The sequence below is a fragment of the Scomber scombrus genome, chromosome 4, assembly GCF_963691925.1.
Source record: "Scomber scombrus chromosome 4, fScoSco1.1, whole genome shotgun sequence".
Taxonomy (NCBI): Eukaryota; Metazoa; Chordata; class Actinopteri; order Scombriformes; family Scombridae; genus Scomber; species Scomber scombrus.
The window spans coordinates 17,184,539-17,207,519 of record NC_084973.1 but is presented as its reverse complement, the minus strand read 5'-3'; the positions used below and the strand labels follow the sequence as shown (position 1 = coordinate 17,207,519).

General features: G+C 39.7%; 1 protein-coding gene across 1 annotated transcript; it reads left to right on the top strand.

The window, feature by feature from the left end:
• The first annotated feature begins 1,195 nt into the window (after nt 1-1,195).
• On the top strand, nt 1,196-22,088 carry LOC133978506 (guanine nucleotide-binding protein G(q) subunit alpha). Its single transcript, XM_062416760.1, has 7 exons — nt 1,196-2,243; nt 12,271-12,455; nt 15,758-15,912; nt 16,072-16,200; nt 16,967-17,096; nt 17,980-18,133; nt 18,980-22,088. Exons 1-7 carry the CDS (start codon nt 2,108-2,110, stop codon nt 19,168-19,170), a joined length of 1,080 nt encoding a protein of 359 aa, XP_062272744.1. The 5' UTR covers nt 1,196-2,107; the 3' UTR covers nt 19,171-22,088.
• The last annotated feature ends 893 nt before the right edge of the window (nt 22,089-22,981 follow it).

The window sequence follows — 22,981 nt, the reverse complement described above, 5'->3', positions numbered from 1 at the left end:
AAATCAACATTACGTTTCCAGCTATAGGGACGCTAGCTAAAAGCAATGCATTCTAATTATAAATAATATATTTGGTGTTTGTGAGAGACAGTTCTGCATTTTCAAGAAATAAAAAAGTCTGCAACAATAATATCACAATGTGGATACCTCTCAGTCTCAACATGAATAAAACATATGAATTCACAAAGGGAATAGTTATCACAGTGCCAATGAACTGCACAAAGGTATACGTGATATTAAGTCTGCTATCTGCACACTCAGACTGTGCAAGCATGACCTCTGCCAGGTGGTCACTAAATTAGAAATGTGTGGTATTTTCAGAGAAAGCAAAACATGCTGTAACAACGTATTAAAAGCCTGTGGCTCAGATTAATTAAGCACTAAAACTCAATAGCATCTTACTGTCCTCAGTCTGTCTGTGCTGAACTTCCCTTGCTGTCTGCTGTCGCCAGTCTGCCCACATGTACCTGCATATATGTATAATTGTGGTTTTGCCTTTATTGTGCCATACGGATTTATAGATGTTATACACTGTGCAGACTTTTTATGTCTGTGCTTCTGCTTTGCATGTCTTAGTTTGTGTCTAACAATGAACAAGCATCTCTCATTTTGTTTTGCATGTCTTGTATTATGAACCTTTGTTTTGATGTGTTAAATAATATCTGACAGTGTAGTATAAGGGTGTCTTGAATGTTTTTTTTTTTTTAAATTAACATTAATATTCTCTATAATAAAATAAAAATGAACTCAGTAACTTTGTTACTGTCAATTATCTGTTTATAGGGTGGCTCTGTAACATCTGTCCAGGAGCTAGAGATGAAACACAGCAAGGTTTATTAATGTGTTCTGCCCCTGTTAAATAAACCAACAAATAAACAAATAATAACTTTAGTTGCCTCCCATTAAAATAGGCTACACAGCATATGTACTGATGTTACACTCCACTGTGACTTTATTCCACAAATCAGCAAGAAAACAGAATTTAAGAGGACCTGCCCTCCCTGCTCATAGAGAGCCCAGCTTGTCCATTCATACACCTTTTTTTAATTCCACAGGTTGGGGTATAAGTAAATACTTGTGTGGCATTTGTTTGACGTGACACCCCCTCCTCTCCTCTCCCCCCGCCTCCACTTGTCGATGGGAGGCCGACGTCACCCTGCCAGCGGAGGAGCGGATGGCCTCTGTAATAAAAATACATGAAGAGAATTGAGGACAAGGAGAAGATTGGCCGGGAGGGGAGGGGAAAAGCAACAACACGGCGTTTATTCCTCTCTCTATCAGCCCGCTGTTGAGCCATGGACGTGAACCGGGATGTGTTTTACAGCTGCCGTGTCGAGGGCTCCAGCTGAAACGCTACGTTATGTGTGGCTCACTTTGTTTTTTTGAGCAGACAGACAGAGAGAGATAACTGTACTGTATCCCAACCTAGCGGATTGGAGTGAAAGTCCGCCATATTCTGCCTTACCACGCCCGGGGAGTCGAGCCTCTGGAAAACAACCGGACAGCTTTATTCATGTGTTTTCCCCCCGTGTTGAGCTCACCCACGAACGGTAACCTTAACACGAGACGGGATTTTGTAGCGTGAAAAATAACAACATTGGAGACTTTGAAGAGAGAGAGAGAGAGCGAGAGAGAGGGGTGGCCCGGGATCACAGAGCAGCACGGAGGATGTGTCTCAAAAGGATCTGTTGATCATTTTGAGAAGGAAAAGCAGATTACACCAATTAACTCAAACCTCTTTGGACTCTATTTTCTGAAGCTGTCGGAGAGGCCTCAGAAAGCGAACTGAAACTGGGGGAGGGTGGGGGGAGGAGGAGGGAGAGAGGGGGGATTTGTAAATAATTTCTCAAAAAATATCTTAAGTTTGTCCCCCCCCCCTCACACTGTGCGCTATTTGCAGGCTTCATTTGAAAGGGGGTCCACGCGTTATTTCAACACAAGCGGGCCTGTATGAGGACGTTATTTTGGTATTCACAGGCCTCCACTCAACCGTACTGAAATCTGGATGAATCAGTAAGAGCAACAAAAAAAAAGAAAAAGCGGAAAAAAGTGCGTGTTTTAAAAGAAAAAAAAGAAAAGAAAGAAGGGAGAGAGATAGAGGGAGAAAATGACCCTGGAGTCCATAATGGCGTGTTGCCTCAGCGAGGAGGCGAAAGAAGCCCGGCGGATCAACGACGAGATCGAAAGGCAGCTCCGCCGGGATAAGAGGGACGCACGCCGGGAGCTGAAACTGTTGCTTCTCGGTAAGCTCTGCGGGGACAAGGGAGGGGAAGTTGGGGAAGGAGGAGGAGCAGGAGGTGGTGGTGGTGTGCATGGAGTGAGAGGTCTGTTAATTGGGGGGGGGGGGGGGGGGGGGGGTATTTTGAGTCGAGTGCACAGATTGGCAGGTCAGCAGCAGAGGGAGGAGATGCTCGCCCAGCCACGACTGTATATGACTCCCTGTGTAAAACCAAAAAAAATAAACCACCTGATTTGAATAACTGCAGCTGGTTAGTGTCCAGGAAACAAATGCTTGCCACTCACTGGAAGCCTTACCTCTCCACCTTGCACCTCCATGCCTCCTCTCTCTGACCGGGCAGCAACCTGTGCAGCCATGCCTAGAGGGCCCATCCAGGTGCTGTGCTTATGAGTGTTTGTGTCTCATATTGACTGGGCCAAAGTCTAGCCTTTTATTGGGAGTAATCAAGACAGTATTGCAGCTGAACACCTAACTCTGGCAATGATTATATTACAGGTGTCAGTCTACAAAGCAAGATTGGAAGCATGCTGTCCTGTCATATATAGAAGCCTGTGTGTGATGGTATGCTCATGCATCCACTATAATATATAGTTTTCAGTAGGGCAGGCAATATATCAATATTATATTGATATTGTGATATGAAACTAAATATCTTCTAAGATTATGGATATCCTGATATAGCATAAGTGTTGTCTTTTCCTGGTTTTAAAGGCTGCATTACAGTAAAATGATGTATTTCTCTGAACTTACTAGACTGTTCTAGCTGTTATATTACAATACAATGTATGCATATATGCAGTACAATATGTACAATATATGATTTAGTCTATATTGCCCAGCTTTAGTTTTCATTCTTTTTAATCAGTCTCAAACTAATTTTAACCCAATACTGCCACAGTTCAGTAAGTAGAGAGACAATAAGTTGAAATGGGTAAGTAGTTTCCCTTTCAAGCCACAAATATCTTAATAATATTTAAAAACATTTATAATAATGTTTGTACTTGTGAATTTTTACAGTGTGGTGTTGTGAAAAGGGGGTGTCAACCCTGTCGAGAAGTATTAGTCATACTGGAGAAATTTGAGGAAAACAAGTCATTTACTCACCATTCCGGTTTTAATTAGATTTTCATCAAAAAGCCCATTAGATGTGATGACGGCGGTTGTGCAGAGTGGTGCCAGAAACCCCTCGCTTCCTGATCCGGTGCCCTCTCTCAGCTACTTAGAATAGGCAGGGAGCAGAATGTGGTGGAGCAGACTGGGAACTTTAAATCATTTCATCCAGACAACTTTCTGAGGGATGCATGCAAGACTCCTTTTAGCTCCTTAGGGATGTTTTAAGATGGGTTTGAAGGTGAAAGGTTTCCCCTTTGCCCCCCGTTAGTGCACACTGATTAAATGAATCCCCTTTAACAGGATTTGAAGGAGCTAACTACCACCTCCGTTGTTAAATACGCACAAATAATTGTGTTGTTGTGGGCCTCTAATCTCTTTTAATACCCAACAATTTGCACATTATGTAAGCACATAAACAGCCAATGACCCAAACCGAAAAGTGAAAGAATGAGGACATAACTGTATGTGCAACAATATTCATAGTATTTATTGAATAATTTGTCACTATTCTCATCTGATACAAAACATTTGCTGCCCTGAAACCAAAGAATCTGTGGTTATGATTCATATTCAAAAATTGTTTGTGTAGTAACTGTTATCAGTTTCAGTATAGGCTATTATGTTGAGTGGTTTAGCAGCACTCTAATGCCTTCAATTACTGTCCTTGAATATGGAGTCATGAGAAATATATGATGCATTAAGTTGTAGAGTTAAAAGGTTCCAGTAATGGTTAACCATACGTGTGATTTCTCTGTAACAAACCCACTTATTGTTTATGAATTTTCTATAATGAGAAAGTTGCGTACTTCTATGTCTGTCCAGCATTCATGAGTGTAGTTTTTGAAAGGAGATATGGATAGATGGTTGTCTGCAGTCTGGAAGTGTTGGGGGAATGATTTAAAGGGGGTGACATGGATAGGCTGACTGGCATATAAATTGGAAATGTGATAGGCATATGGTCTATGTTAACCCAGAATAACATACCTTGCTGACCCCTGTGCTCAAAAAAGCATTTAAATGAAGCATTTTTCAGTTTGACAGGAACAAATAGAATATATCAGCTTACCCACAGGGCTCTGAATTAACAGTGAAATACATCTCCATTTGTCCCTGTGTGTATTTGTTATTTACGCCACCACTCCCACTACAAGTGGTCGAGTTAACGGGAGGAAGTTGTGTGTGTCCTCTATATGGCTCCATTAACCCATATGCTATCAGTGTGTTGTGGATTTTCACTCCCTAATTGCTTTGTGTCCGGTGGGACTTCAGCACAAAACTCTGCAGTCAAGTTTAGAAGTTTGTCAATTCTTCAGCATACCCATAGCTTGTATTTCACCAATCCTCAGAGCTTTACGTATAATCTTATAATTAAGAATTTATAAGCTTTCAATCCTTCTAAATACTTTGTGTCCGCAGGGACGGCGGACGTCAAAGCGCACACAAAACACAACAAATGAGCAAGTTTAGAAAACATTGCAAGCATTTAACCCATCCTCCTTGTCCATCTGATATCAGTTTAAGGTGATTTTAAGTGATAAGGGAGATGCACAGAAATAAATGCTAATTTAACCCAGGCAGATGACCAAGAATACATAACTAGCGACAACGCGGAAGAGTAGCTGCAGTGGGAGTTGGGGGTCTGGCACACACTTGGTTTAAAGCTTGCTAATTAGTCAGAGATACAACAGGCTTCACTAAGAAAGGTGACTCAAGACAATTCAATTGAAAACTGCCAAAAGATGAAGAACGATGACGCAGGGCATCTTGGCAAGAACCTGCTGAAACTGATCTCTGACAGTACATTACATACAATACATAAAGACATTCATTCCTTTTGAATCAGTGTCACAATCCATTCAAACAGCTTCTCGTTGTTCACAAAGAAAGAATACACACGTAATAAGTCATTTCTTCAACTTTTGTTGCTCAAAGTCAGTGTCAATCCACGTTTGTACTACAGCAGAATGTAGCGTATGATCAGTGACATCAGGTATTTTGCAATTGCCACACTTAAGTAAATTAATAACATTAACAGTGTTGAGCTAATGAAATAACATGGATCCAAAACCAGGAATGTGGAAAGGAACTTAAGTTTAATAGGGTTAGGGTTTACTTGTCAAACACAGGTGTGTCTAATAAGATTAATTGCTGCATTGTGCTGCAATAATTACTGGAAAGGAGCCATCGTCAGTGTTATCAGTAACACCTGTGCTTTCCTCCATCAAAATGTCTTTCATGAAAAGGCTGTGTGAGTTTGATTTGATTTGAGAACAATAAAATATGCAGTGCTCTGATGCTAGGAAGTTATTAAGATTCAGGTTAGCCAGATTTATTGAGTCTTCCAAAACGACAGATGACAGAAAGAGTTTGGGATGTAATAAATGGACATATCAAATGCTTCATGATATCCAGGTTATGACATAAAATATAGTTTATGGAACCAGTCCTGATGCTAGCAGTCCAAGTGCACATCAACAGCAGCCCAATAATTTTTAATCTTTACATATCTGCAAAAAAGGGCACACCTCGCACTCAAATTCACTTTTGTGAGATTAAAGAGGAGTCAGAGCAATCCTCTGACATCAACAGCTGGATTAAGCTTTGAGATTTTTCTTTTAGAGAAATTGGACTTCTATGGAACTGGTGCTATTAGCTTAAATCTGAGACCTTCTCTTTGACAACCTAGTCAAATTGAGTAGGTAAAGTGCGGACATTTAGAATTTTCTTGATGACAGAATTCAGCAAAAGTTGAACAACATTTGTTTTGTGGGTCATTGACTGAGGAGCGGACAATGCTTAAGGGATTCTTGACTGGTTGCTGAGATAGAGAAGAAAAATGTTCTGAGATGTGCAGAAGATCCTTAACATCAGCCGAGATTCCAAACCTGTGCAGTCATGGGATGTTGATGAACGGAGGAGCAGAGTAAGCAGCAACTTAGGGTGACATGCTGACTGGAAACTGGAAAGAACAGAGGCTCTGTGTTCTTGAAGAAAGGGAACTGGGAAACCGAGATGGTTTGTGTTAAGATAATTAGGATACAATTCAGAAGGTGGACAATACAGGTGGTTTTATATCTTCCAGGCAGTATGGAAGCCAAGGACTTCCTGTAGGTTGTAATCAACCATCAATCATATTTATTAAGTTAATGTTAACTTTATTACTGTTACATCCAGTGGAACTTGCTTTGGTGCTTTGAGCTCATGGTGCAACAGGAAGAACAAGACAACTTTCAGTACACATACTAGTCTTTCATGATAAAGCAACTGTGAGCAGGGAAGTTTTTGGTGCTCTGACATCTAAAACTCCAAAGTCGGAAAACTTTTTTCTAATTCAAACGATCAGTCAACCAAATTCTCAAAATCCTTTGTAAAGACATCCATGTTTGCTCAATGTTTGTACGGACCATGAATGCAATACTTGTATCTACAAACACGAGGCCACATTTTAGAGTGTAGAAAATCATTTGTGTATTACTATAATATTGATATGCCCTCTGACTTATATTTGTTTAGCAATGAGGTCTCAGCCATCAGTTGATTGTCAAAAGGGATGAACATGAATAATTATCAGGCTTGTGTCTATCAGCTAAATGAATTTTAAATTGCTCAATTACAAAAGTGGCACAGCTTAGTTTCAATCCTCAAGTGATCATTGGACCAGTTTATGATGTCTGGCCCCTTTTTACACACATGCACATACACATATACAAAAAAGAAATCATAGAGAAGTGAGATGATGGGGGTATGAAGCTAAATCTTATTCATAACATGACAACACGCAGAACAGCTCTGATTAACTTTTATTGTGGTACTTAAATCCAACAGCTGAGACAAAGTCATTGCCGCATGTTTAATCTGCACGTTTGTACTTTTGACACTCATATGTTGCATATCATCTGTCAGGTCTGCTGTTCATCTGCCCAATCACTGTCGGCCGCTTTTATCAATCACACACTTTGAAAGCTGTGGGAATGTTGTCGAGGCTACCGACCGAACAAAGTCAGCCGCAACTTTTAACAAGCTTTTAACAAACACATGGTTGTAATTGTGAGAGGAAGCACTAAAGATGTCATATGATTCTAGTATGGGATGTAGCCAAGTTAACAGCAGCAATAGAAAAGTGCAGAATTGGAGTTAAACTGAAGTAATTTATTATGGTTTTATAACATAATTCAATTTATGTGATACAATTAAATACTTTAACACTGTATCAGCATTTTATACAGTGCACTTCTGATGTTGCATGACATTGACAGGAAATATAGTCTTTTTCACATTACTGATATATAAGCTGACATCTGCAGCTGTTCTTACAAAATGACTTGCTCCAACATGTAGATATTCACACTTTAAATGCTGTTGAAGAACATCAGTGTAGTCATGTATCTGACTACACAGCAGTATTTTTTATCAAGTTCATGCCTCTGCTTTGTGTTTTGCCTCGAGATTTCCTGGTCCTAGCTCAGGGCTGCCTGCCAGTAACACTGAGTAGACTTACCAGTGAGTGAGTTTCTTTTTGAAAGTGACACAAATTGACTCTGCAGATAACTTTTACAAATATCAGTTTCAGTTGCTGAATATTCTGTGGGATTTCCCATCAGTTCAATACACATCATGGATCAGTCACAGATTTATACCTCGTAAATCGTATAATTATTTAAACTGAGCTGTCAGCTTTATCTTCATGACAAGTGCTTACTGCAGTATTTACACTTCACTTCTAACCTAACCTGAGAGGGTGGTGCTTTATTTATTAGCTTTTTTTATTCAGATTAAAGTAAATGCAAAACTCAAAATGCTGCTCAAGTAACTGAGATTGAGAAGAGAGGAATTTATGGTTTAGAGGACTTGAGATTCCCACCAATATCTGCTTCAGTGCTCCTGTACTGATTCTATAGTTCACCCTTTAATCTCAGAGCCAAGCTGTGTCTGACCCTTGTTGAACCCTAGACCCCAGTAGCCAGGGAACAGGGCTATAATCCAAGGCCCGAAAATACAGGTCGACAAGCAGTAAATCTTAAGTATGTAACATTGTTCGACTATAGCTCAGATACTACAAACTGCAGCTACAGCAACACAAAGCAGCTTTCACTGAAGCATTAACATAAGTGAATATGGTACTATGCCTCCCCGCCCTCCTTCCCTCTGCTCTGTGTTAACTCTCCTTGAGGTGCTGCTAAGCTCTCAGGGTCAATCTATTTCCTTTTCTTCATTCATGCATTTGATGCCTGACTGCTCAAAACACCATATCAGTGTTTTTGCAACCTTTTTTGGTTGAAAAAGTCAGCTGAAGGCAGCTCTGTGCATAGCTGACACTGGTTTTGTGGTGCATTCAGGTGCTGTGGAAATACACAACTTTTAAGAAATGGTGGTGGCCACTCAAAAACTGGCTTTTTTAAATATAGGATGTCATCAAATTCCCTTTATCCGTATGACATTGATCTTATTGTTTTTACAGTTTGAGAGTCTGATGGGCAAGGTTGTGATCACAGTTAAGTTTCAAATGTCTAGAGTTTCAGACAGGTAAATGAAGGCACCACACACAGACACATAGCGGCCTGTGTTCATTTTTTGAGTGGGGTCTTTTGTTTGTTTCTTTTCTTTTCTTCTGCCTCTGCTTCCAGCTATGCTCTCAAGTCCTGGAGCTTGGCCTCAGGACACAGCCAGATCAGAGATACTCGGCTCAGACCAGATCCAGTCACACCAACCTGAAACGCGCATTAATCTGGGGTCACTGCATTGGTTTGGAAGGTGACTCAGCAGCCTCTAAGGGCCAGAGTTTATGCTAGTAGGCCTAGCACACTCACTGTCTCTGTCTGTCTCTGTCTCTGTCTCTGTCTCTGTCTCTCTCTCTCTCTCTCTCTCTCTCTCTCTCTCTCTCTCTCTCTCTCTCTCTCTCTCTCTCTCTCTCTCTCTCTCTCTCTCTCTCTCTCTCTCTCTCTCTCTCTCCCTTTCTCTTTCTTGTTGTGGTGTTGGTATTTGAGAGGAACCATCAGGACTCAGATGCAGAAGAAACTTTTTCTGTGTCTGACTTCAGACTTTCTGAATCACTCACAGTCATCTTTTTGAGCCTGCATCTACAGAAGACAGAGAATCAGTTTCTCTCGTGTTGTCTCTGTTTGATCAGAACTGTGCCACACAAAAGCAACCCAGATCCTTTGTACCTGAACAAATCCAAAACCCACTGGCACACTTCATGTAAGTTTTGAGAGATTACTCATTGCTCCACTTTGCCTGTTTAAAAAATAGCATCTATTTTTAGGCTGGATGCCGTAAGGCATTAACTCTTGTGAAGTGGTATTTATGGCCTTCAACACCTACAACTTGTCATTGAAGTTAATGTAATAGTTAATTATAGGTGGATTGTGTGTGTGTGTGTGTGTGTGTGTGTGTGTGTGTGTGTGTGTGTGTGTGTGTGTGTGTGTGTGTGTGTGTGTGTGTGTGTGTGTGTGTGTGTGTGTGTGTGTGTGTGTGTGTGTGTGTGTGTGTGTGTGTGTGAGGAGGTGGTCACGCTTAATCATGTTGAATTTTAATGTATTCAAATATGTCAGAACAGATTAGTGAGTTGTAAATAAAATTGGTCTAGCCTTACTTCCATATATCCAAATGACTTCACCTAACCACAGGTAGATAAAAAAGCACTTTTTAGATTTCAGTTTTTCTGATCCCTCTGTGTATATGTTATCTAACCTCTTTGTTACATGCTCAACAAAATGCTTGGCTCAAGAGTACTTTAAGGGTTTAATTGTGTTGTCTTCACTCACTGTATGTCACTACCCCACCTCCTCATATCAGGCATCTAAATTGGCAACCTTTATATAGAAAAGCTGTTTCACTAGAATTAATAGGATTTCAGTGCTAGTTTAGTCTGCAGCTTGGTTTTTGTAAAGTGCTTAGACTTTGTTATGGGCCCACATTGGAGAGGCTCATTTGGCTAAAGTAGAGTTTATATTACACAGTGCAAAGTAGTGTAGCACATCCAGACTGTTATAACAGAGATTTTACACTGGAATGCATCACATGTATCTTGGCCACTGACATAATAAAACACACACACACACACACACACACACACACACACACACACACACACACACACACACACACACACACACACACACACACACACACACACACACACACACACACACACACACACACTCTCTCTCTCTCCTTACTGCCAAAGTTATTCAAGAGTTAGCGGTGAGGTAAAGTTAGACCTTTCAGTCAGTCTGCCAAGATTCTCAATGAACCAAAGAGAAACTACACCCCCAGCTCTTCACACCCAAATAGTTCCTGTCACCACTGAGACCAGCGAGATGTTGTTCTTGGTCTGTCACCAGACCAAGTAAACAGGCAGAGAGGAATGCTGCCAGCAAATAATATTATGTGCATGAGTGACCGGGTGCATGAGTGAGTGGATACATACTGTATGTGTGTTTGCATGTCTGTACATGTGTGTGTGTTTCTTCCGAGACAGGATGTTGTGCCCTTAAAAGTGATGATTCATCTTATTTCCCTTAAGAAAAATCCTCTATAGACATTTTAAATGTTTCCATAATGCTTTAAGATTCCTGAATATTGTCAAGTCCACTCTTTCAAGGTTTGCACTTTACTTGCACCTGACTTTAAAGCTGCATTCATATTTGCTATTAACATAGATTAAGTCAAAATGTGTAATGTAAGGAGTCCTTCATAGTGACCAACATAGTTCTAACATAGAACCTCTGCAGTTTCCCTTTAGTGCTACAGAGCCTTTAAGTCTGTTTTGAGTCATCGTTTTGGATTTCTGGCTCTCAGCTCTGCTCTCCCCAAGCTTGTTTCCAGCTGCAGCAGGCAGCTGTTTTTGGTAACTGTGCTACCAGCCCCACTACCAGAGGTTTCACTCAGGGCTTAATATAGACTCAAATTTAGCCAAATGACAGAATATTGAATCACATTTGTGAAACGGTCAGGGGTATAATTTGAATTTAATGCTATTGTTGCTCCTTGTCTATTGGGTGTGTAAATCGGCAACTGTTTGCTAATAAGTTCATAGTACCAACTTCATAAGGTGATAACGTTTTGTTTGCTTTCGGCTCATTGAGACCAATATTAGCATTATAACATTGTTGATAACATTGTTGAACGTGGTTTCTGCTGTGGGTGTGTCGCCACAGGGTAACAGTTAGTGTGAAGTTGGAATGATAAAGTGCCGTTTTATTGATAATTAAAGGGCAAAACTCCACAAGGTTTGTGTACATCAATGTTGATTTAGCAAGTAGAAACCATATCACTTGGGTTTAGTTGTTGTCGTGTATTAGTTTCTGTATAAAATGACCTGTCAATCAATTTAGGAGCGATGGCTGAATCCCTTCTTGTGTTTTGATTTAGGGTAGTGGGTTAACCCTTCGTTTATACTTCAATCCTGGGTTGTGCTTTAAATGAAAGAGTGAATGTTTCTCATATGTATATTATTGTCAGTGTTGGCATTTTTTCACGGCCATGTCTACTTAACACAAAGCTGATCCCGGACTAACTCTGAGTCGGAATACGACCTGATTGTTTTGACAACACAACAGAAGAGAGCAGGCCACAGAGGTATCACTGACAAAATAAACCATATTCAGTTTTTAGGCCAGTGACTGAGGATGCCACCACCTCAACTGTGACACTATCTCTCTCTATGGACTCTTATCTACAAGAATAATAACATATTTCACACATTTTAAGGCCCTTTCACTTAACTCAAGAGGTTTACTTAAAAATGTGTGTGCACTGTTATCCCATGAAAGTCATAAACTACTAAATGTCCATTTAAGGAGTGCGGATGCTGATACGGGAGATTAAATGTGTTATCTGGTTAAAATGAAACCCTGCAAACCTAGAAAATAAATAAACTCTGATCATTTGTCCCTGCTCCCTGTCTACTTTTTCAGGCACTGGAGAGAGCGGGAAGAGCACTTTCATCAAACAGATGAGGATTATCCACGGCACTGGTTACTCCGACGAGGATAAAAGAGGCTTTACCAAACTGGTCTATCAGAACATCTTCACAGCCATGCAGGCCATGATCAGGGCCGCGGAGACGCTCAAGATCCCCTACAAATATGAGCACAACAAGGTAAATGAGATCCTTTCACTCAAAACAGTTAAAATTCCCCAAACTGAAATGAGCTCTGGAATAGGGCGGGTGACAAATGGTGTAAGAAAGAGAAAGAAAGTGGATGCAGTGTGCTTGTATATTTTTAGAGTTCTGTCTATCTTATTTGGAGCAGCCATCCATAATCATTTCCTGTCCTTTTTGACACTTCCTATGTCCTTAAAGAACTCCATCACACCCCACACCCCTGTGTGTTTGTGTTTGCCTATGTTTCCATGCACTCAAATCCACAGATGCATACAGTACATATGCAAATACACCTAGGAGAGACCCGCACTGCACCATTTACCCAAATTTGACCTCAACTTTCCGTAACTTCACTTCAGCCACTTCATATAAGTTGCCCTCGTAGCCATAGCTCCGGGAGCTGTTACAGTGACCGTTTGCTCGCAGTTTATTCCCTGCAAGAGTGACAAATGAAAGGAAGTGGAGCGTAGAAGTCATCACCTCAGCAACGCTTTTTTATAAATCAGTCCATTTCAGGTTACAGCTGAGCAGCTCCTGTCTGCCCAGTCACAGCCTGACAATATGTTGATCAGAAGGTTTTATGGAGATTTGGGGAGGAAGAGCTGATAAATCAAGCACTTTACTGATAAAGCATAGAAAAAAGAGGAATTAAAAAACTATGCATAGTGATGTGAATATATAACAATTCAAATTGTTTTAGAGATGTTGTTTGGTTGATGACATTTTATCATGAAGTAGAACTTACTTTACTTTGCCCCTATTCGTGTAACTACAGGAGGGATCAGAGATCTCCATAAATGTTACTAAATTGATTGTTGAGGGGTTGATCAGATACCTGCATCTGGGATTATTTAATTAATCCTTTTTTTGATATCAGTTTGCACAGTGGAGAATATTTGATTCATACAGTCAGTGACAGTTTACATAGTTTGTGGGGTTTTTTTTCAAAGGTATTATGTCTTAAGTGGCGGTGGTATTTTAGTATTGATTTCTGAATAATGAGAGCAGATCTTGTTGGCAGATTTCAGGAGACTGTCCGCCAGATAAAACAACAGGTTGCCACGTATCAAACGCTACCATGCATTTCTGTTATATCTGACGTATTGAGAATCTACAAAAAGCTAAAACAACTTTATCTTTTAAATGGTGAGATATGAAAGTGATGTTGCGTTGCTGCACACTGTCAGCACTGAGTTTATTAGACTCGATGTGAAACAACACATCTTTATACTAAAGCAGCAGGCTGTAACAACCAGTGTTAAAAAGAGAGTTAAATCTCACACCAGGTGTGCGGTGTATAACACCTAGTTGAAACCGTGAGATAAAAAATTGCACCACAATGTGAAGTTAACTTGAGCAGGTCTTTTTGAATTTCTGCTGTCGTGGTGCATCATATTTTATCATTTTTGCTTTCGCTTCCTGTTCCACAAGAATGAAACTGAATGTGCTGTTTCAGCCTAGAGACTTTGCCAATGTTTTAACCACGCTGAACACCAAATTACATCCCACATAATTACTTTTTGTTAAACATGCAATTAAATATACCAAGTGTGTATTTGTTGTCCCACCCTTCATTTCATTATACAATAGCTCCAGTGCACCACCAGTGTTTCCATCTTATTGATCTGATTATTTAAGTCAGTGAAGCATTTTTTTCTGCCATGGCCCAGTCAGACACTGCAAAACATGCTTCTAATCCCAGTTAATTAGTTTCTGTATAATGAGAGTACTATAATGCTGTGGAACTATTAAGATCAACTTAATTGTACAAATACAACAAAATAAATGTACAGTAGGACTGGGCAGTATATCAATATTTTAACAATATCGTGCTATGAGACTAGATATTTTCTTAGATTTTGGATATTGTAATATCCTGATATGACAAGCGTTGTAAAAAATATGAAAAGGTTGCATTTCAAATTTCCTGGTCAAGGAAGACAAAGTACTAACATTTCACTTCTCTTAGTTTTAAAGGCTGCTTTACAATAAAATGATCAAATGAGTTTCTGAGCCGTTTTATTATTTGCTTTTACCCATTAGTCATTACATCCACATTTAAGATGATTATTTATCAAAAATCTCATTGAATTAATATTTTGTGAAAGCACTAATAGTCATCCATACAATATTGTTGTAATATCAGTATTAAGGTATTTGGTCAAAAATATTGGGATACTTGATTTTGTTCATGTTGCCCAGACTTGAAATTAGTTATGATATGTGCGGTATTAATCAAATACAAATACAAGAACCACTGTCATGCTTTGTAACCAACGTCCTTGTGCTATCCTGTACATAAGGCTAAAATGGGAAGTATTTTACCTTAGACAAAGGTTCACTGACATCACGAAGGAAGTGAAAATGAAACCTGTTGATTGTTTTTACCCTCTCTTTCTGAGCATTTACATCGTAGTTAATCTTACTATTGTAGGCCTGTAGAGTACTCCGTAACATCAGCAGTGTATCTTTCTACTAATTAATATTTATCACGTTGCTGGTATAAGTCAAGAAGCCACATCAAATAATTTAATTCCTACTTTCTCTAGTACTGCAGCTTATTGACAGTGAATATACAGTCAGTAGTGAGTATAGACAGTCAGAATGAAGATGAGTTTACACAGTTTTCAATCAAGTTTCAAAGCAGACTGTACAGATAACCGCATGCCCACACTGGATTAAAGACCAAGTTTTCTAGTGAAGTGAAGCAAATATAACGACCTGCATATTTTAATAGCTTTTGTCTAGTGGCTAGTAGTAATAAATATTCATGTTTTTTTATATACTGGCTTGTCAAAATATACTGAATATCTTATCATTTGGCTGCTATATGTGGGAAGCTTCCTAGTTAAATTTGTAAACCTAACATGACTAAGTTTGAAAACTACAATAAAGAAATCATGTCTAACACATCATACATCATAATCATTAAGAATACCAGCGCAGTAACAGTTTCAACATCTCAACACTCTCCTGTGTCCCATTACATGAGACACAAGAGAGTTTTAATGTGAATCTGGGGCAGCAAAACTTTCCCCTTAATAGGCCCAGTGGGATTTGGCCCTCAGATATTAGGTCCCAGTTGAGCCTGGAGGTGTAAAGAAATTTCCGAATATAGAATATGCAAGTAAGAAAATAAACCAGTGATAATTAGAACTGCGCTCGATAATATTTCATAGGAAGAAAAAAAAACCTTGATGAAGTTTTTAGGAATCAATTTTGTGTTTGGGTGTTGGTGAATAAAGATGTATGTCGCAGTAAATCATAGCTGTTTTTTTCCATATTTTTTCCACCAGGGTAACGCCAACATCGTGAGAGAGGTGGACGTAGAAAAGGTCAATGCGTTCCAGAACCCTTACGTAGATGCAATCAAGAGCTTATGGAATGACCCAGGCATCCAGGAGTGTTATGATCGAAGGAGGGAATATCAGCTCTCTGACTCTACCAAATAGTGAGTAGAAGCGCAGTGGTACAGGCTTTTAAAACTACGATGAAAGTGAAATATACATAGCTATTTCTAGAAAGCACAGTATCAAGTGAAACGAAATTAAAGTGGATGTTTTCTGTGATGACAAATAGACATCCTGGATTGTTTTTACTTTCTTTTCAGTTACCTGAACGCATTGGACAGGATCGCTGAAACAGGCTACCTTCCCACCCAGCAGGATGTGTTGAGGGTTCGAGTACCGACCACGGGCATTATTGAGTACCCGTTTGACCTGCAGAGTGTCATATTCAGGTGAGATTAATCTGACATCTGGAAGCAGAACAGCACTGTCGAAGAAGACCTCTGTAGACAAAGATTACAACTACTTAGCTGTTGTCACTGGGCCCATACAGACCTGGAAGTTTACGTGATGTGAGTATCCCGTTTTGGGAGGCTTAAAGGGGACATAACATGCTTTTTAGTGTTTGGGGGAGGGGGGTTGTTTGTAATTTATATATTGTTATATATAAACCTAGTTTTATGGAATATCATTTTATATTAAACAGTGCGTTAAGATAAGTAAATATGTTTTGTTGAAGCTTAAAATATCCAACAGATTTTTTAATTTAGTGCTTTTAGATTGTGGCATTGCTGCTTTTACTCAGGTAAGGGATTTTAGGGTTGTTTTGTGAAATACATACATAATTATCCTTTTTATAAAATGATACATTTAAATCAAATCATCTTAATTGAAACACTGAAACAGCACCACATTGAACATGTACTTTCACTCTTGATACTTGAGAATTTTACAGGAAATATACAGCAAATTCCCCTTTCCTCACTGCAGCTGAATAAAAATAGAAGTTGTCATAGTGGCACTCTGCTCTTATTCTGCTGAACGCTTGGTGACGTCTGATATTCAGGAGAGTCATCCTATTTGACTCGTTCAACTTACCCAATGCACCTTAAAATGTGTACATCTCTGGATGAAGAAGAGATTCAAATAGAGCTGCAAACATTTCCAGTGTTGTAATGACGATTGCATCTCTCTCTCTGGATGCTCCTCTCTGGACAGGATGGTGGATGTCGGGGGTCAGAGGTCAGAAAGGAGGAAGTGGATCCACTGCTTTGAGAATGTCACATCCATCATGTTCCTTGTAGCGCTCAGCGAATACGACCAAGTGTTGGTGGAATCAGACAACGAGGTGAATGATATACACACACACACACACACACACACACACACACACACACACACACACACACACACACACACACACACACACACACAAAAGCTAAATTCATTTAAGCAACCAGAATATAGTAACGATGTCTTTTATATGAAAAGCACTTTCGTCTATTAAAATGCTTTGACGTGATGTAGATGATGAGTTGGCTCTGAAGATGAAAAGCTATTCCTTATTTAAAACAATGGAAATCAGATTCTCCTCCAGCCTGGCCTTGCTTCACCTCTTTTTCACTTGGAAAGCACTTGTAAATGATCAACCAGCTGTTTTGAATACAGCCTCAGGCCACATCTCCTTCCCAGGAGGATATACCATGTGTGTCAGTTTGTTAAAGTGCAGTAATGAGCAGGTGTGTGTTCCTATGCTTGTGAGTCTGACTGTGGGTCCATGTGTTTTCCTTCCTTTGTTACTTGTAGTGAAGAGAGACTGACCAGCTGCACGTCCTCTGTTGCCATTAGATTAGTTTTAATACAATACAGGAGATATTATGTATGGCGCTGCAGTACTGGTGATGTGATGATATCTAAGGCTTACTTTCAGAATGGTTGTTTTGTTCAGCTGAACACTGAAATCAAGTGTGAGGGAGAAATTAAAGTTTTGAATTCGACATGGCCGCCCTTCTCGCTCATCTTTACGGCTCTCCCTCTGGTGCGGTAGAGCGTTTATTAAAATCTGTACTTAATGAGTATGAAAGACTGGTTTAATTAAATGATAAACTCTCTTTCTCTCTTCCTCTCCTCTCTCTGTATGTCTCTCCTCTTCACTTTACACTTCCCCTCCACACACACACACACACACACACACACACACACACACACACACACACACACACTCTCTGTAGAACCGGATGGAGGAGAGTAAAGCCCTGTTTAGGACGATAATCACGTACCCCTGGTTCCAAAACTCTTCAGTCATTCTGTTCCTCAACAAGAAGGACCTGTTGGAGGAGAAGATCATGTACTCTCATCTGGTCGACTACTTCCCAGAGTATGATGGTGAGTATCAGCAGCAGGACGGGCAGTCCAGGCGAGGGAATCCAGCACGACCAAAACGTCAAACATTGGCACCAAGCACTGAGCTGGTTTTTAAGCTGCTAAAACTAATATTTGCTAAATGCTCACCTGTCTTTGTACACATTTTAAAAGTTTTCAGCATTGCAAACACACCAAAAATACTCTCTGTAGTCTAGTATATTTGTTGGATTAGTGGGATACAAAATATATTAGTTAATGATTCGTGGGTTGATTTGATTATGAGAGGGTAAGTGTAAGAGTTGTCATTTATTGTATTCAGTTATTTTTATTTTATTCAGGCTAGATGTGAATGTGGCAATTATTGCATGATTTTAAACAGATCTAACTTTCTGTGTACTTCTAAAATCATTAAAAGGGGCAGATTTTCATTATTTGGAAGTTGGAAGAATAACAAGCATTCAACAAGAAAGCTTCCAATAATCCCCTTGATGTAATAGCAAAAAAATAGCAAAAGATGATTGAAAATGTAGTGAATGCAGACACTTGGAAACAGTGTAGTGTTAAGTAATAATTCAGGACTTGTTACCAAAAAGCTGATGTCTGTATCAGCAAAACAGCCACAGTCTGACATAGAATTACCATGTTAAGTAGAGTCAAGTGGACTCAGTGTGGTGCTGTTATGGGAGGAACTTCTTTAGTAAGTATAGGATGAAGCTTTTTAGTTCTAATATTATAAGATAAGCCTGCATTTGCTTGCAAGGGAAGTGTTCTAAAAAAGGTTGGTTCCATTAAAAAAAAAGAAGAGACCAACAAATTGGTCTACCTTCTGGCCGATTTGTTAATACAGCATCATCTTCCTCTCTCCAGGTCCCCAGAGGGATGCCCAAGCAGGGCGAGAATTTATCCTCAAGATGTTTGTGGACCTGAATCCAGACAGCGATAAGATCATCTACTCTCACTTCACCTGTGCCACTGACACAGAGAACATCCGTTTTGTCTTTGCGGCCGTGAAAGACACCATCCTGCAGCTCAACCTAAAGGAGTACAACCTGGTGTAGAGCGGAGCAGAGCAGGGGGTTGGGCGCACCAACAGGAGGCCCTCAACACACTGACTGACGCAATCTGTGAAAAGATAGATCATATACACACACATGAAAAAATCTGATGGTTGCACAATACTAATTTATTTGCTATTTGTTGATCTCTTGGGTCCCAGGGGGTGAGCAAAGTAAATGTTATCTTGCTATTTAAAGGAGTTGATAAAATGTAGGGAGGTGGGGGGGTATTTGCAAGAGTCCGGGGGGGGGGGGGGGGGGGGGGGGGGGGGGCACATTATGAAGTTTTGATTTTTTTGTTGGTTTTTGACAGAAAGAAAGAAACTTCTTTGTGCACTCAAGGTTTTGGGGGCTCATTTTGTCTGTCAGTGTGATAATTCAGAGCTGGAACAATGACAGCGGGCTCCCTCCCTCCCTCTTGCCTTTTTATAAACAAGAAGGAAGGGAGAAAAAAAAGATTTTCATGCCTTTTTTTTCTTTTTCTTCCCTCCTTACCTGTCTGCTCATTCTGATGCTTCGTCCTGTTGCCCAACAGATCTCTAATTGACAGCTTCCTTCTTCATTCAAAGGACTGATTGGCAAGTTTCTTCATAAATAAGGCATTAACTGTGATTTCTTTAAAGTATTTCACATTGTTTCGATATTGATCGAATCCTTATCATTATAACATTGCATTGACTTTTGTACCATCTGATGAGTAAGAGCATGCGTGACCCTGCAGGAGGCACAGGGCAGTGGCGAAGTAGAATGGCCAAATTGTTTTTGGGGGGATGATAAAGTATGTCTACATGTTTCGTCAGCTCTCCAGCATCGACATCGATTAACTATGAGGTAGAGAGCCTTTATGAGTTCTGAGTGACGAGGTGAGGAGGCACACAGGGACACCCACTCCGTCATGTTGTGAAAATCATGATGGCGTCGGTCACTTTTAGTCTGAAGGGAGCTGAGGTAATAATTTATGAGACAATGTTGTTAAATGATTATGTTCAACTGTGCCACATTAACGCTTTTTATTATGGTGATATGTATATTTATTGCCAATGCCAAAACAACTCAAGCACCAGACTCCACTTTGCGCTGTTTACTACTTTAATGAAATCAAGTGTTGAGAACAGGAAAAGCTAATGAACGGAGAAGGAACGGACTGACTGACTTTACTGCCTGACTTATTCATTGGCCAAACGATTCCTGAAGTTTTGAAGTATTTAACATTCTCACGCACACACACACACACATGCACATAGAGCTTGGACTGATTTTAAGCTACAGTTGGTTAGCAGGCTGTCAGAGAGGAGGAAACCACCCAATGCACTATCAATCTTGCGCATGGCTGCAAGCACCTCCCCCTGACCTACAGACTATCCAATCACAATTTACCTGTGTCTTTATAATTGTCCAATCACAGCGCTGTTGCCTGTGATTTAGCTTGTTGTAGTTCGATAGCAGTGGAGAATAAATTTGGCTAATTTCTGCGTAAAAGGGCCAAGTGTTGATGTTCAGTTTGTACCAAAGTAAGCCCTTCTTGTTTCTGATTGGAACCTCTGATTTGCAATTACTCATCCCTGAGTTATTTTGAGTACTTTTTATAACAATTCCCTAGAACATAAGCCTGTAATTTACATTTATTGAGGCATAGTGCAATTATGAATGCTATAATCACTGTACATACATCTCTCTCTATATATATGGCAGCATCTTTGTTCGCTTTGTAATCATTACTTTTTTGGCAGATTGAATGTGCGGCATTGGAAACATGTATCTATGTAATTGTATTGTATGTCTAATGGCTAATTCATTTTTGGAAGAAAAAATATGTTATTTACATGTTTGTTTTTGTTTCCTTTTTTTTTTAAGAGGAGAATGTAAATTGTGTGTTTTTTGCCAGTTTTTATTTCCCAGCAAAGAAACATTGTTCAGCTTCAGAACTGCATAAAGAGGAATATTATTATCCAGCAGCAGAGCGGTTGGTATGCCAGTAATTATATTAGCCATTTTGTTAAATTGACTTTTATATGAAAAGAGAAAAAAAACAACTGCAGACTGAATCCAATCTACAGGGCTAATTGTAATAGTTTAGTTCTTAACTGGATTCAGGAACAGAGCACTTGTCATTTAGGTGTAACCACATTATTATATTACATGTTCTTATTCTATTGTATTTTAGTACGTTACTCAGCTTCTCATAAAGCATTGATTCACTTTGAGAATGTTTAGTCTAGTGAACACTCCCCACCTTGCCACCAACCACCTTTGAGGGCAAGATGTTTCCCATAACAAGTTGTGCTAGAGGAAGGTGGAAGCAGATGGAATGATTTGAGGGATGTGTGATTATTTGCGCTAATAGACAGGAATGCCATCACACTACACCCCCTCAAATGAACCTGACAGGAGCTCAGTATTCTTGAGTCAGTGTACACAAACGTGCAAGGAAAAAAACGATTCACCCATTTGGCCTAATTAGGATGGTTTATTTACAGGTGCTTTTTTAATTTATTTTTTCATCTTGATCCACTGTTTAATTAGAATGTACAGTATTATTTTAAACTTTATTTATGAAATGAAAATATAGGAAAAACAACAATTCACATGTACATATTGCCTTATTGAATAAGCTGTGCCTCTGAAGTCCCATGCAAGGCACCTGTGTTTTTATGAGAAGTAAAGGTAGTGCGGCTAATAATGCCCCATTGTGTAACTGGAGGATTGTTTGGTTTTAGATAGGTGGTCTCCCTTTGTTATTTAGCGCTATAAGAAGCCCTGGGAACACTTGGCTTTGAACTGTAGCACATGTAGCTATGACATCAACAGAGCATTATAAGCACATCACGAGTGAATTGTAATCAAACACAACTATTAATTGTAATACTGCTGTCACATCAAGATTCATGTCTTAAAACCCAATGCCACAGTTCATTACACCACACTGGTTGTCCTGAAGTGACAATGATTAACTGCAGAGCTCATACATCACACATCAGGATGTGTACAATGGGCTTGCAAGGTGTCACAATCTGGATTCCAAACCACCACCAGCCTCCCACTGAGAGTGTTTGCCACATTTGGCTGTGGTCCGGCATCTACCAGCCACTTTGGCAGGTAACCATCCCTCTCTTGGAGGTCCTGTTTTTTGTTTTTGTTTTTTTGTTTTTTAAGATATTTCGGCTGGCTGCTGAAATTGCTTCCAAGGAGCGTTGATTCGGGCAGGCAATAGCCACTGCAGACAAGTTCATTTCAAGCCCATCTAAGAGTGTACTTGAAGTAAATAAGAATCGTATAGTGACCACTTATCAACAGCAGGGCCTAATAGAAAAACTGAGTGGCTAACTCATCCAACATTTTACTGGATTTTGCTTAAAATGGTGTTAAAGTGGTTCTACTTGTTGCCAGAGGAGATGTTTTGAAGCTCGACTATAGTTTAAACTTATCAGTGTTGATGATCACTTGTTGTAGACTTACAGTAATCAGTAACTTGTGTCCCTGCTGTTGTGAAGTGGCTATTTACACTGTCGCTGTTACTTAAAGAGAAAATCCTTGTTTAAACAGCTCACATACTGCTTTTAACCCTCTGAGTGTCCATCGGTATTTGTGAGCCTTAATAAGTGTTGTGCAAAGCTGAAGTGATAAAAATTGACAAAACACACATATAATAACTGTGTAAAACAAATATGAGGCACAACTGACAGTTTTCATGCTCACAACATTTCTCTGAGGGAGAACATATGAGTTAAACTGAAGCTGGATTTTCCCTTTAAGACAACACAGACTCCAGCTGGTGCTGACTTGCTGACACACAGTGTTGGAAAACTCTGCTGCT

Excerpts from the sequence above, each read along its gene's own strand:
- LOC133978506 (XM_062416760.1), top strand. The coding sequence starts at position 2,108 with ATGACCCTGGAGTCCATAATGGCGTGTTGCCTCAGCGAGGAGGCGAAA. Across the intron at positions 2,244-12,270 it reads GCTGAAACTGTTGCTTCTCG|GCACTGGAGAGAGCGGGAAG; the intron begins GTAAGCTCTGCG and ends CTACTTTTTCAG. Across the intron at positions 15,913-16,071 it reads CTCTCTGACTCTACCAAATA|TTACCTGAACGCATTGGACA; the intron begins GTGAGTAGAAGC and ends CTTTCTTTTCAG.